At 45.3% G+C, this 14897-nt stretch overlaps 2 protein-coding genes across 4 annotated transcripts; both read right to left on the minus strand.

The window, feature by feature from the left end:
• Window positions 1-1765: 1765 nt before the first annotated feature.
• Window positions 1766-2235, minus strand: LOC119523819 (signal recognition particle 9 kDa protein-like). Its single transcript, XM_037822628.1, has 2 exons — window positions 2135-2235; window positions 1766-1925 (listed from the first exon to the last, which is right to left on the minus strand). Exons 1-2 carry the CDS (start codon window positions 2233-2235, stop codon window positions 1766-1768), a joined length of 261 nt encoding a protein of 86 aa, XP_037678556.1.
• An 8230-nt stretch (window positions 2236-10465) lies between these two features.
• On the minus strand, window positions 10466-12887 carry LOC119522897 (3-hydroxyacyl-CoA dehydrogenase type-2). 3 transcript variants are annotated; one of them, XM_037821600.1, is made up of 6 exons: window positions 12791-12887; window positions 12338-12502; window positions 11491-11655; window positions 11234-11362; window positions 11045-11153; window positions 10466-10853 (listed from the first exon to the last, which is right to left on the minus strand). In XM_037821600.1, the coding sequence occupies exons 1-6, from the start codon at window positions 12815-12817 to the stop codon at window positions 10663-10665; spliced, it is 786 nt and encodes a 261-aa protein (XP_037677528.1). In that variant the 5' UTR covers window positions 12818-12887; the 3' UTR covers window positions 10466-10662. The 3 variants fall into 3 exon arrangements, with proteins under 3 accessions (XP_037677528.1, XP_037677527.1, XP_037677529.1); XM_037821599.1 differs by having other exon boundaries at window positions 12704-12826; XM_037821601.1 differs by lacking the exon at window positions 12791-12887 and adding an exon at window positions 12621-12647.
• Between the last annotated feature and the right edge of the window lie 2010 nt (window positions 12888-14897).

Genomic DNA, 14897 nt, shown 5'->3' on the forward strand with positions numbered 1-14897 from the left:
CTTGCCCCCTTCCAAGAGACTAGCAAGTCTGTACCAATGTCTGTGAATTGCAATTATTTTTGATCACTGAAAATTGGATTCAAATGAATTACAGCTCAGTGAGCTAATGATACTACAAATACCTTACATTCAAAACCACAGTTTAGCTACAATTACATGGAACTTTGAATAGGAAGTGAGCTATGGTAGGTCTGTATAGATTAGAGTGAAATAGCAACACATCCTAAAGTAATTTGGGTGGAGAATAAAAATATATATTCAGGGCCCCCCTGAAGAGCTGGGGGAGAATGCAGAGGTGTTGGACTTCCTCACCTGGATTGTTGCTGATGTTCTCACAAACATTGGGGACTGACGGGTTGATGTGCTGAGCCCTCTGTCTTGGGGCTGGCCCCTATGAAGTTTGTTGCTGCAAGGAGAGGCTAAACCTGCTTATAATTGTGCCTAAGAGTCTCCCCCTGAGTGCCTCTTTGTTGCTCAGATGTGGTCCTCTCTCTCTAACTAAGCCACCTTGGCGGGTGATCTCCCTGCCCTCCCCCCTACGTGGGACCCGACTCCCAGGGGTGTAAATCTCCCTGGCAATGCAGGATATGACTCCTAGGGATGAATCTGGACCTGGCATCGTGGGATTGAGAACATCTTCTTGATCAAAAGGGGGATGTGAAATGAAACAAAATAAACCTTCAGTGGCTGAGAGATTTCAAATGGAGTCGAGAGATCACTCTGGTGGACATCCCTACACACTATATAGATAACACTTTTTAGGTTTTAATATATTGGAATAGCTAGAAGTAAATACCTGAAACTACCAAACTCCAACCCAGTAGCCTTGACTCTTGAAGATGATTGTATAACAATGCAGCTTACAAGGGGTGACAGTGTGATTGTGAACATCTCGTGGATCACAATCCCTTTATCCAGTGTATGGGTGGATGAGTAGAAAAATGGGGACAAAACCTAAATGAAAAATAGGGTGGGATGGGGGGGGGTGATTTGGGTGTTCTTTTTTCATTTTTATTTTTTATTCTGATTCTGATTCTTTCTGGTGTAAGGAAAATGTTCAAAAATAGATTGGGGTGATGAAGGCACAACTATATGATGGTACTGTGAACAGTTGATTGTACACCATGGCCGATTGTATGGTATGCGAATATATCTCAATAAAACTGAATTTAAAAAAAAAACACAGTTTAAATCTGGAAAGTTTAAGGTAAAGGAATACTTGTAATTCATAATTACCTTTAGATATAATTGTGACTACACTACTATACTTAATTGGTTGTATTACTATGCATAGTTAATCCTAGTTACCATATTATATATTTACTGGTCATCAACAGCACAGATTTTTATGCTCCAAAAGAATTATCAATCCAGTAAAATGGCTACTTTTAATTTTCTTTTAAAGGCAGATGAACTAAATTGAAGGAAGACAGGCTCCTCGATATTTTTTTTCAAATTACTGATACAAATTTACCAAAGAAATAATTATATATTTTGCCTAACATCAAATAATCTGCAAAAAGTTTCTAAGATAGATGCATTTCATGTTCAATTTCCAAAAATAAATAGAGGTTTTCTAACTGAAAGCATTTACATTCCTAGCTCTCCAAAGTAAACATTATAAAACAAAGTACAAAAATGGTCTCTCAGCTTTTGAATATCCCACTTAGTTACATAAATTATTTTCTTTCCAAACACATCCTCAAATTCAAAAGATATTTTTTAATTCCTAAGAATATGACAAACAGTCTTCATTTCAAGCCATTCAGTCTGTTTCCCTGGCAACACTGCCGGATTCCTTGGCTACCATAAGTCGCACTAGTTGACTGTGGAATTTCTCAATCTTCTTTATCTCTTGAGCTTGGTCTGTTCTATACACCAAACAAACTAAATCATCTGTTACTTTAATACACAGACTCCCATTAAACAGAGCTAAATATCACAATAAGAGAAATTTAAAATTCCCTAGAGGGCTTCAACAGCATATTGGAGCTGGCAGAAGAAAGAATCAATAAAAACATTAAATAACAATAAAACATTAAAAAAACAAAGTACAAAAAAAAGGTCTCTCAGCTTTTGAATATCCCATGTAGTTACATAAATTATTCTCTGTCCAAACACATCCTATATTTGAGAATGCCCATATTTGAGAACCACATGTGCCTTCATAGGGTCTGCGAGGTAGAGCTTCTCGGCTGCGTGGCTGAACTCCTCCCAGTTTTGATACTGAGGCATCGTGGGCTCCAGGTGGAAAGAGAGGAGAAAAGAGATGTAGAGTCCCCCGGACCCGAGGCAGCATTACCCCGCACACCTACCTACCTACCTACCTCTGGCAGCCACCAGACTCTGGAGTCCCCTCTCCTTCATTTTTGAAAGACAGTTTTTCTGGATATAGAATTTTTGCTTGGCAATTTTTTTACTTTCAGCACTTTAAAATGTCATCTCTCTGCTGTCTTGCCTCCATGGTTTCTGATGAGAAATTGGCACTTATTCTTATTGAGACACCCTTGTATGCAACATGTTGCTTCTCTCTCTTTCTATTTTTTTCATTGCTTCTGTTTTGCAACTTTCAGAATTCTCTCTTTATCTTGGGCTTTCAACAATTTGATTATAAAACTTTGGGGTGTGGGCCTATTTGGATTTATCCTGTTTGGAATTTGTTGAGCCATATTAGTGGTGTATATTTGTGCCTTTGTTAGATTTAGGACATTTTCAGCCATTATTTCTTTGAATATTCTCTCTGCCCCTTTCTCTCTTCTCCTTCTGGGATTCTCACAATGCATATATTGGTACACTTGATGCTATCCCACAGGTTCCTCAGGCTCTTTTCACTTTTCTTCATTCTTTCTTCTTCCTGGTCCTCAGACTGGATGAATTGTCTTATCTTCAAGTTTATTGATTCTTTCTTCTGCCAGCTCTAATATGCTGTTGAATCCCTCTAGGGAATTTTAAATTCCTCTTATTGTGATATTTAACTCTGTTTGGTTCCTCTTCATAATTTTCATCGCTCTACTGATGATATTCTTTTGTGTTCATCTATCATTTTCCTGATTTCCATTAGCTTTTTGACCATGTGTAGGATCATTTTTAAAGTGTTCATCTAGTAAGTCCCAGTTCTGGTACTACTCATTTATGGTTTCTAATGCTTTAATTTTCTCCTTTGCCTCAGCCATCACTTCCTCTTTCTTTGTATGTTTCATAATCTTTTGTTGCAACCTGGATATCTTGGTATTTTGAAGTATTATAACTGGAGTTTAGTGTCTGAGGCATCTGTTCCCTAAGATTGTATCCAGCTAATGTTATGACAGAGCTTTCCTTGAATGCTGGGAGCTAAAAAAAGAAAACACCTTTCCTAGTCTTTACAGACTGACCTGTACTGAGTGTTCTCCTTCAGCGCTTATCCATACAATGATTTCAGAGAATACCTCTGGGCTAAAGCATAGGGGCAAGGCTGATCGTATCAGTGCATATGTCTCGTCTTAGGCAAGTACCTGTGGCCTAGGAATTCCCCTATTTACATGGATAGAAATCTTCCCTTTTCCTTAGGAAACAGTTTCCATACAATCCCAGGCACTGCACTGTATGTCCTACAAACATCAATCCCTTGCATCAGGCAGCCACTTAGTTGCTCTCCTACAGTGTTCTTTAGGAGACCTCTGTGAACTGCCTTCTACACACAGGACAAGTTCTGGGACAGTGTGTCCTTCATGCCACCACCAGACAGATTGGGTGAGACATGTATGCTCCCAGTATATGCATGAGGGTTACTGTGTTCCCTCCAGAACTGAGCCAGAGATCTGCTCTGGGAGTGCAGGCTGGCTCCATGCCAAGTCAGTGAGGAGTGAGGAACAGGCCAGCCAGGGTGCCCTGTGATCCTATAGCTTTTAAGTAGGCTTTTTCTTGATTTGGTGATCACCCTAAACCTGTAGCCCTATAACTGTTTTAAAAACAGTTTGAGAAAGATGTTTCTGTCAGCTCTTGCTGGTTGTTCAGAGCTTGTGGGGGGGAGATAGGGTCCTGAAGCATCTCACTCTGCCGTCTTGATCGAAGCAGGGCCTCAACTGTCAACCATAGCTATACCTTATTAGGGAGCAATAAAGAGTTGTTTTGTTATTGTAAAAGAACTCAAGTGTGTATAGAAGGGTGCATATGTAAGTTGAGTTGTCATAGGGGTAAACTGGGCCAATTAATGTTTTTTGCCTCTCTGCTTCAAATTCACCCTTTGTGCTGCTCTGCAAAAATGGACACAGGCCATGTAAATATTTTTACTTTGCTAACTGGCACTGAAGCTTTGCCAGTAGGAGACACTGTAGAGACATTACAGAAGGAAAAAGGTTTTGCTTCCTGGTCCCAGTGTGCCCACACAGCAGGTTCCTGCAGCTTGTGCAGCCTTCTCCAGCACCAGCACACTGCAGTGCTCCAGGTTCTCCAGTGCCTAACTCCTTCTGTGCATGGTGGCTAGTAGCACATTTTGGCCAAGTTCCCCCAAAATGCTCATTGGATGATTTGGTAGCAGAGGGGTTCTGGCTCCTGAAAGCACTCACAGCTTCTGCCTTTTCCATCTCTTGCACTACGTGGCAGCCAGCAGCAGCCAGCAGCACCCAGTGGCCAGCAACTTTCCTCTGGCACCCTCTCTCCAGGCAGTTTTGTAGCAGAGTGCCTCTAGTGAGACACCTTCTTCTAGCAGCCTAGAGGATGGATTTCTGGTAAGTTACCAAGAGCAAATTTCCAGCAAGTTCTACCATTCAATGAGACACAGCTATATCCTCTCCAAGGACTGGATCTCAGCTCTGTATGGCCAGGGGAGGGGGGAGCATCATCCATGGGTGCTCTACTTCAACCATGTTTATGCTTTCACCCACTTTCTTGAACATACGGCCTATATGTATACTAACTGTTTTAATGTCATTGTCTACTTATTCTATCACATTGGTCACCTCTGGCTCATTTTCTATGGTTGTTTTTCTTCTTCTTTATGGATTGTATATTCCTACTTCTTTGCATGTGTGGTAATGTTTTATTGGATGCCACACATTGTGAAGTTTACCTTGTTGGGTGCCGAATTAGAAAAAAAAATTCTTGGCATTATTCTGGGACACAATTAATCAAGTTGATCCGTGCTTTTAAAGCTTTTTAGGCAGCATCTGAGCAGCCTTTAGTCTAGGGCTAATTTGACCAGTGGCCTAGAGTTAATGCAGTGGTGAGGCAGTACACTTCTGAGTTCTCTACTCAATACCTCATGTGTTAGGAGGTTTTGTCACTGTAGCTGGTGTGAAGATGAACCATTATTACTGGTTCTTAGGATTGTTCCTCCTGGTCCTTTTCGGTGGCCTTTCCCTGGCCTCATTTAGTTTCCTCAATGCATGTGCTGAACTCAGGGAGACCACCGGGCTGTTTTCAAGTTCCACCTCCCTGTACCACACCTAGAAACTCTTTCCAGGCGATCACATAGTTCACTCATTTGTCTCACTTCTCTCAGGGGTCATGATCCCATATTTTCTGTTGTCTGATGTCTGGAAACCGCTGTTTCATGTATTTTGAATGCCATTTGTCCTTATTCTTATCCTTTGTTTCATATATTTTGTCTGTTTTTTTAGATTTTTAAGGCAGTGAATCCTGGTCCCTGTTACTCCATCATGGCTGCAAGTGGAAGTCCCCACACACTTTTTGGTGAGCCATCTCCCGAGACTTTGTACTCTGGAACTCAAACTCAGTTATTAGCAGAAGCCCTGTATCTTCAACCTTTTCTCCAAAGGTTGAGTTCATGTTCTTGCTCCAGTGGAAACATGGACATTCCTTGACAGCTCTGCAGCTCTCTCAAGCACTATTTTTCTCTCTGTCTCACAGCTCTCATACCAGTGATTCAGGAGGCATAGGTGTCCTCCTTGCACTTCATACCCTGCTCCCCCCATCCATGCCCCCTCCCTTCTCCCCAGCTCCTTTGAGGACAAGCATCAGACTGTGCCACCTTCTCCTCACATTTGTAAGCATCTCATGACTTCCTTTTGTTTTTGCTGGGTTTTATTTCTAGTAAACTGTCAGTCTCCGATATCTGTCTTGTGCAGAATTCTTGGTGATTTCAAAATCCACACTGATGATGATCTTTCAATCCTATGGCCTCTCTGTTTCTTGAGTTCTTTGCCTCCACTGATATTTCCCACACCCCACTTTAGCGACCCACACCCATCATTGTACCATAGACTTTGCGGTTATCAATAACTGCAGCCTCTCTGTAATCTTTATTTCAAGGTTTTCACTCTTTGACCACCATTTCCTCTCCTTCCAGCTCTCTTCCCTTTCAACCCCATGAGGACCTCACAATGTATTGACTCTGCTCCCTTTACACTCTTCCATACCTCTCATGTCCTCATGTCCTTGCTTACCCAGTTTAAAATCTATGGACCATAATTGCAGATCCTCTTTTTGATTGTCACTTTCTCACTTCATTTTATTCACCAGGCAAAATTCCAGCCCAGCTCCTAATGAAATCATGGGTCTAGGCAGTGATCACCAATGGTTACCACATTCCCAAAAGAGAGACATTGGGTATCACTGAGGGTGTATGACCATATCTCCTTCTGTGTGCCCATATCTGACAGTGTGTTTTAGGAGAGTTTCTGTGGCTGAGTCTGGGTATGTGTGGACATGTCTGTTCGCCCTTCTGTTCCTCAGTATCTCTGCTTGTGTGTGTGTGTGTGTGTGTGTGCGTGTGTGTGTGTATCTGGGTGGCTACGTCTGTACTGATATGTGTCTGGGTCTGCATATGTCTCTTTGGTACTGCTGTATGTCAGCCTGTGTGTGGCTTTTCCCACGTCTGTGTTCATTTGCTGTGTGCCTGTGTGTATCAGCATGGCATGTGGGTCATTGTGACTTGTGTCTCTTTCTGAGTGACTCATGGTCACTGTATTGGTTCTTTGGGTGACTGTGTCTGCATGTGTCTCTCTTTTCTATTGCCATATGTCAGAGCACGTGGGCCTGTGTGTCTGTGTGTGCGCAATGCACGGTCACTGTCCATGGGTGTCTCTGGGTGACTCAGGGGCTGTGCCTGTGATAGTCTCTTATTATGTGTCTGTGCCTCTGACTGAAAAGAGAGAGAGAGATACCAAGAAAACCCTGATCTAGGATCTGTTCCCCACTCACTCCTATAGGCCAAGGCTGCCATCTTACAAGTCTCAGGTGTGCACTACAGGTGTCAGGCAGTCCACTGGGTGGAAGGCATCTGCTATATGCACTCAGGGTTTTTCCAGCTTCTGTCCATCTGTCTCATGGGAGGAAGGGAAAAAAGGAGAGAGGAAGAGAGGGAGGTGAGGTGGCCCCTGGGTCCACCAGGGGTCCAGGATATCCCCACCCTTCCAACTGTCCCCATCTGCCCTGATTCCAACCCTTACTTACCCAGCACTCTCAGCTCAACTCTGTCCTAGCCCACCCCAGCAGTCACCCAAGTGCCATAAACCTATGCCTAACCCTGTGCCCAATGCCCTTCTTGCCAGCATCCACACCTCCCCTTGCTCCGGGAGAGCCTCTCTCCCTTATCTCTTTTCCTCTTCTCACTTCTACCCCTGTGCTACCAGATTGTGCTGAGCCTGGCAAAACCTGGGCCCCCAGCATTACTGCCTTTATTGGATCTTTGTCACCAGACAAGGTCATGGCCAACTCAGGACCTCCACGCTGACTTCTTAGTTTGGAGCACCCATCGCTTCGATTCATGCACAGCCGACTCTTTCCGGTTATCATGACAGTCTCGACTCACGTGTCATCTCAGGGAGGCCTTCCTTGATCACTGTTGGTAAGTGCCCCGCCACGCCAGCCCCACACACTCAGTCCCCTCTACTTCATCTCCCTGCTTCATTTTCTTCAGAGCATTAATCGCCACCTGCCTTAGTGTATAGATTTGTTTGTTCTGTTTCTTGCCCCCAGCAGAATGGCAGCTCCCCAAGGGTGGGGATTAATGTCTGTTTTTTTTTTTCTTTCCACCGTGGTGTCCCCAGCACCTATAACAGTGTATGTGCTCAATAAAGAATTGGTTGGATGTGGGGAACCAAGCCTTTCATGTCACTTAGACCATGTCCGGGGTCGTGGCCTGGAATGCTGGGCCACAAGCCTGCATGGAATGCCGTGCAGGCACACCTTGTAAAGATATGTGTCTTGTGACTATGACAGCAGCGTTAACCATTGACCCCAGATTGTTCCTTCTTATCTGCAGCAGGATGTAAAGATTGACATCTGAGAGACCCTGCATGCTTTTGATCATGTAGCATAGTCTTGCTTTGTGTAACAAATGAATAAATAACTGGAGCACAGGTACATTAGCACCCACTTGGCACACGATGCTGTGGGTCCCCTGCTCCCTTAAATCTTCACTTTGTGTCTGTGTTTCATTTCTGCATCGCCCTGTCAGCAACAGTTGGATTGACTAAAAGATCTCCCTGGAATTAGATGTGGGCCCCAATTGCCCCCACCCCCAGCTGTTGGCCTTGCTGCCCGTGGCCCTGAGGAGGACAGAACAGATTGGGCTGAAGGCAAAGTCACAGAACCAGTGAGGTCAACAATGACAGGCCAGCCAAAACCCAGTAGTTCCCAGGCTGGTTCACTCCCTGCCACATTCCTGATTCCTGCAGGCCTCAAACCCAGAGAGCTGGGCATGGACTTTGCCCTAACCACGTCTGCCCAATTCAGCAGTATGGAGGTGCTGTCAACCCCAGAAGAGTCTCTGCCAGCCTGCAGTGGGGGCAAGCCTAGAGTCCTCCCAGGGAGGTGTCCCTGCTCCCTCCCCAACACAGAGACCCTGAAAGAGGCAGAGACAGGGGCTCTCAGTGTTCCCAAATGCCCACCCTCAACCTGGGGTCACCAACCATATTCATTTTTGGTTTATCCTTTGTGGTGGTTTGGACCTATCTACCCCAGAAAAACATATTCTTAATCCATTCCCATGGGCATGAACCCATTGTAAGTAGGATATTTTGATGAGGTTACTTCAGTTAAGGTGTAACCCACCTCAGTATGAATGGATCTTAATCTTATTACTGGAGTCCTTTATAAGGAGAATGAAATTCAGACAGAGAAAGCCATGGGAAGTGGGAAGCTGAAATTCAACAGATCCAGAAGAGAACAGAGACCAGGAGACACCACCTTGTGCGTTGTCATATGACCAGCTAAAGACCAAGGATCTCCAGCAGGCAGCCTGAGAACACCAGTCTTCGGGAAGAAAGCATCACCTTAATAACGTCTTCATTTAGTCTTTCTTTTAGCCTCAAAACTGTGAGCTAATAAATTCCCAACTCATTGCGTGCTATTTGCTTTGAGCAGCCTAGGAAACTAAAACATCCTTCCTGTATTTCTCTTTGCAAAAATAAGGAGATACATGTCTATATTCTTATTTCCTCTTGTTTTTGTTTTTGTTGTTTTTGTTTTTAACCAAAAGATAACACCTTCTTTTAAAAACTCAACTGACTAAATGACTAATTCACCAAACTATCAAGTTTCCTAGAACCCGATTGATGAGAGCTAATTTGCAGAAAAATCAATGTGCTGAATTTCTGAGGATTTGAGGGAAATGTCAGTTTTGTACTAGAACATCTTCAACTGAGTCTAGGCCAGTTCATTACAGCAAAGTTCAAAGCAAAATCATGGGGGAAAATTCCCTAGGCATTGGTTAATGTGGTCATTTGGCAATCAGGCATCCAGGGGAAGATTTGGGCAGTGGGGCGGTCTCTCTCGGGGGACTGGGGCTGCAGGTGGGGGTGGGGCGCAGGGAGTGAAGATAAGGGGTAGCAATGTTCACCTCAAAGTGGAGCTTTTCCAAGACACCAAGAGCCATGAGCTAAGCTTCAACACAAGAAGAGGAACTAACTCTCTGGTGTGGCCTGTGTGAGTGGTTTTTCCTTCAGATATTTTTATTACAGGAATTCATGACCATGGGAATAAGTCCCACACTCATCAGGGGCTTATGGTGAAAAGCAAAGTTCATGCCTGTTCCTCCCCACCCCAAGTCCCAGCCCCAGAGACAACCATTTTTACCTCGTCAACCACTTTTTTCCCTAAACTTTTTATTTTGAAATAATTTCAAAATTACAAGAAAGTTGCAAAAATATTCCCAAATCAATACAGAATTCTAACATTCCTCACACCCACATACTCAGATTTACCAAATATTAGCATTTTGGCACATTTGTTATGTAATTCATTCTCTTCTCTCTACCTCTTTTCTAAACATTTGAGAGTAGGCTGTATACATCATGCTCCTCGAAAACTTAATACTTCCTTTACATTTCCTAAGAACAAGGACTCTCAAGTACAGCTGTCAAATTCAAGAAATTTAACGTTGACATACAACTTAGTTGGTATTCCAATTTCTTCATATGTCTCAATAATGCCCTTTTGAGCCTTTTCTCCTCCATTATTAGATCCATCCAGGATCATGGATTGCACTGAATTGTCATGTCTCTTTACTTGCTCCTTTTATTTTACATTGTGGAAACATATCTACAACATAAACTTTCCAAATTCAAGCACATCCAAGCATACCATTCAGTGGGATTAAGCACATTCACAATGTTACACTACTCTCACCATCATTCATTACCAGAACTTTCCAATCACCACAAAAGTAACCTCACAACAATTATGCATTAATTCCCCATTCCCCATCTCTGGCCTCTCCCTTCAGGGCTGCATGCGGATGGCCCCATCCAGCCGAATGACCTCTCCATTGAGGAATGGGTTCTCAATGATGGCCTGTACCAGATGAGCATACTCAGCAGGGTCACCCAGTCGGCTGGGGAAGGGCACCTGGCTCGTCAAGACATTACGCACCTTGTCTGGGAGGCTGGTCAGCAGTGGGGTGCCAAACAGGCCTAGGTAAGACAGCCAGAGTCAGGGAACCACACTTGGTTTCCTTTTACCTGTTTTTTCTTCACCTTAGCCCTACTTCTTGGTACTTCCCGAGGGCCGAGAGATAGAGAGCTGCTGTTGAATAGGTTGTTCCCCTCTCAATTACCCATGATTTCACACAATCCTAAGTGCAGAAGGGAGGGGATATGTCTACCTGGAGCAATGGTCATCACCCGGATACCCATGGGAGCCAGATCTCGAGCAATGGGTAGTGTCATGCCCACTATGCCCCCTTTAGAAGCAGAGTATGCAGCTTGTCCAACCTGGAAAAGGAATGGATCAAAGATGGGGGAGGTACAAATAAGTCATTGAGGGGGCATAAGCCTTGCCCCTGCTCACACACCTGACCCTCAAAGGCAGCCACACTGGCAGTGTTGATGATGACCCCACGTTGGCCTCCCTGGTCTGGTTCATTCTGGCCCATCTCGCCAGCCACCAGGCGAATCACATTGAACGTCCCTGTAAGATTCACCTGGAGAATGGGTAGAAACATGAGGTAAGACCTGAGACACAGGCAACATTCTGACCCCTCAAAGCTTGTGGGGGGACCCACAGCCAAACCCTCTTAATCCAACCCCTAGAGATCCTCCAAGGCCTGACACTGAGAACTTGCTGGAAGTCCTCCAAGGAATGAGCCATCCTCTTCTTTAGATTGTACGTCTTGTTGGCCACTGCAATGCCTGCACAGTTGACTGCCACATCCACACGGCCAAACTTTTCTTTTGCTCGAGTCAGGGCTGCTTGCACGTCCTTCTCTGAGGTCACCTTCAAAGGGAGAAAGGTCGAAGATATTGCAACTCCCAGCACACAGACTCTCTCTCACTACTGAACCTGGGGGGAGGGTGAAGTTGGCCCAAAATTAGGGTGAGAGGAGAAGCTTAAACAAGAGACAGGCCAAAAGGGTTGTGGTGAAACTTAAGGTGAAAAGGTTAGGTCCTCTAGGGCAGTGTTTCAAAATCTTCTTCAAATCCACAGCCTCTGTTGATCAATTCCTATAACCCTGGAAATTCTGCACTACCATGGATCAGAACACAAACACAACCCTGTTTTGAGAATTACTGATATAAAAATAAACTACCTTTCTTCTATCCCTACCTGCTAAGATTATTTCATCAAGCTTACTTTCTGCAGTTGGTTTCATGAAAAGAACTTTTTCCACTTTCTAAATATAAAATTACAGAACAGGATATGCACGTTCAAACTACAGGAACCCCCTCCAGGTGATTCTGATATGTCCCATTCTCACCCCCCATGCTTGTGAATCCCGGTTTTAGATATTCCTACCACAGGTGCCCCCACACTGCTTGGAGACTCAGGCAGAAAGGGACAAGGACATGGGGCCACAACCCACATAAACGGCAACCTTATGCCAGGGGGGCCCACGGGTTCCCTGGCCGGTGTTCGGCACCTCAAACAACGCAGGAAGAGGGGAGGTGACCCCACTTACGTCGGCGGGGGCGAAGGTGCAGCTGCTCCCTAACTTCTTGGCCTGGGCCTCCCCATCCGAGCTGGGCAGGTCCAGAAGCACAGCAGCCGCCCCCTGCCTCACCAGTCGCTCCGCTGTGGCCAGACCTAGGCCCGAGGCTCCTCCGGTTATCAGCGCTACCAAGCCCTGCGAAGACGGACACGGTTAGCTGCTTCACTGTCCGGACCACTCCCACCCTTCCAAGTGCTCCTTCACGCTTCTAGTCACCCCTGCGGTATGACCTAAGTGTGCCTCCTCCCCTCACCGATGGGACCATGCGTGCATCCGCGTGTTGACCTTCACCTCCCGAGCCCAATCGCCACACTACCAGGCCTAGATGAGCATCACCCTTCCTCCCAGCGCCGCTTTTTTCCCCTGAGTGGCACGGCCGCGACGTCCCAGCCAGGGAAGCTGCAGGAACGAACGCTGGTCTACCTTCACACTCCGACACCCAGCAGCCATCTTGCAGGGAACCGCGGCACAACCAGGTCTGCGCGGGCGCTCGCGGATTGGTCAGGGTGGGGGGCGGTTCGGCCCGAGGGGAGTCGTGGGGCGGGGCCCAGGAGGCGGGCCTTCTGGTTTGGGGGAGGTCGGGGCCTGCGTCTGCTGCCTTGGGACCTTAGGACTCGCCTCGAGTTACTTCGTCTGGGGAAAGAAGACGGTAGCAGAGGCGCAAAACCACCACAGGCTCCGCCAAAACAACATGTTCTAAACTCAACTCAATCTCTATCTCAGTTGGTAGCATCCAGTCTCCCCAGTATCCAAGCCAGAACCGTGGGACTCATGCCCTCATCACCCCATCTAATCAATTGCCAAGTGCTATTGATTTAAACTCTTACATACTTCTTGAATCAGGCACCTCCTCCGTCTTACTTGGACTACTGTAACTGGACGAATTCCACTGTTGTTCCTCTTAAAATCATCCTCCCAAGTTTTGAGTGTTCTTTTTTTACTTTTGTTTTTATTTTTATTACTATTTTTAGTTTTTATTTTGGAGTAATGAAAATGTTCAAAAATTGATTGTGGTGATGCATGCACAAATATATGATGATACTGTGAACAACTGATTGTACACTTTGGATGATTATATGTTATGTGAATATATATCAATAAAATTGCATTAAAAAAATCCTCCTCCCAGAAGCCAGCAGAAGCCTCTTCCTAAAATCCAAATCTCATTGTTACCCCTTGCTTTTTTTCTTAACATTTTTAATTTGTGAAATATAACATAGATACAGAAATTGATAACTTTCAAAGTACGATTTAACAAGTACAGATCAAATTTTGAAGAATGTTATGTTACCCCTTGCTTTGAGCCCCTTCATGATCCCCCTCACCTTTAACACAACCCATAATCTTAAGCATGCTGACTCTCTTGCCTCAGTGTATGCCCCACTCTGTGTAATATTGTACTTTCCAGCAACACTACACAACTTGATGTCACCTTATAGTTTTACCAGATAAGATAAAGGATGCCCAGTTCAATTTGAATTTCAGGTCAACAACAAATAATTTTTAGTGTAAGTATGTCCCATGCAATATTTGGGAAATACTTATATTAAAATTATTTGTTGTCAACCTGAAATTGAAATCTGACTGGGCATTCTGTATTTTCATTTGCTAAATCCAGCAACCCTATTCCAAGGATAACCCCCAGGATGGTGAGATGCACTTCCTCAGGCTCCCACAGCTCTGTCTGCCCACATTTAAACCAACACACCCTCCTGAGAGGACAGGGATCTATTCTGATCTCTACATCTTTGGAACTCAATGCAGGGCCTGGGGCAGAACAGATGGCAGTGCTTGCTGGGTGAATGAATGCATATGTGTGACAGCGCAGTAAACCTGCATCTTATGATGGAATCAATAAATGTTATGATCGGTACACAGTGTCAGTTCCACTTATATCCACTTTCCCTTCTCTGCTTTGGAAGAATTTCCTCATGATTTTCACAGCCACCCAGGCACGTGAGCTAGAAAGCTGGGAGTCGTCTGCAGACTTAGTGAAGCCATCATAGGGCCAGTTTTCTGTTTCTTTTTTTGGGGAGGGTGGTGGGGGTGGGGGAAGTGGGCCAGAGACGACATATACTGGCGATATGGAAATCGAGCAAGGCAAAAAGGAAGGGAGCAATGGGGGAAGTGGGAAAGGAAGGGAAGTAGATGAGGGACAGTCAGAAGGAAGGCAGGGGAGCAAGCAGGTAGAGGAAGGTGAGGAAGGGAGAGCCAGCTGGCACCAGAGTGAGAGAGGAGTGACAGACGCCACCAGCACGGGGGCGGGAATGGAGAGAAACTAGGCTCAGACAGCGTAGGCGGAGCCAGTCTTCTCCCTTGGGGACTCTTCGCTACCCCTCCATCTAAAAGGAGCGAGATGGAGGACCCCGGCCCTGCTTGCCCTCAGAGGCAGACACCCCGGGCTTGGCCCTCGATGAGCCTGCCAGCTCTCCAGCCTGACACAACCCAGGAGTTGGACTAGTTTCTCCAGCCACTTCCCCAGAACCCAAATAGGGAAGACAAGGAGACAGTGTGATAATCCCTTCCCCTC

This window comes from Choloepus didactylus, chromosome X (assembly GCF_015220235.1).
Source record: "Choloepus didactylus isolate mChoDid1 chromosome X, mChoDid1.pri, whole genome shotgun sequence".
NCBI lineage: Eukaryota > Metazoa > Chordata > Mammalia > Pilosa > Megalonychidae > Choloepus > Choloepus didactylus.

What these genes read in the sequence shown, in the direction of transcription:
- LOC119523819 (XM_037822628.1), bottom strand. Translation starts at nt 2,235, where the DNA reads ATGCCTCAGTATCAAAACTGGGAGGAGTTCAGCCACGCAGCCGAGAAG. An exon ending in GTTCTCAAATATGGGCATTC is followed by an intron (nt 1,926 to 2,134) that starts TCAAATATAGGA and finishes TTTAGCTCTGTT; the next exon opens with TAATGGGAGTCTGTGTATTA.
- LOC119522897 (XM_037821599.1), bottom strand. Translation starts at nt 12,817, where the DNA reads ATGGCTGCTGGGTGTCGGAGTGTGAAGGTAGACCAGCGTTCGTTCCTG. An exon ending in AAGCGGCGCTGGGAGGAAGG is followed by an intron (nt 12,503 to 12,703) that starts GTGATGCTCATC and finishes CCGTCTTCGCAG; the next exon opens with GGCTTGGTAGCGCTGATAAC. An exon ending in GCACCTTCGCCCCCGCCGAC is followed by an intron (nt 11,656 to 12,337) that starts GTAAGTGGGGTC and finishes CTCCCTTTGAAG; the next exon opens with GTGACCTCAGAGAAGGACGT.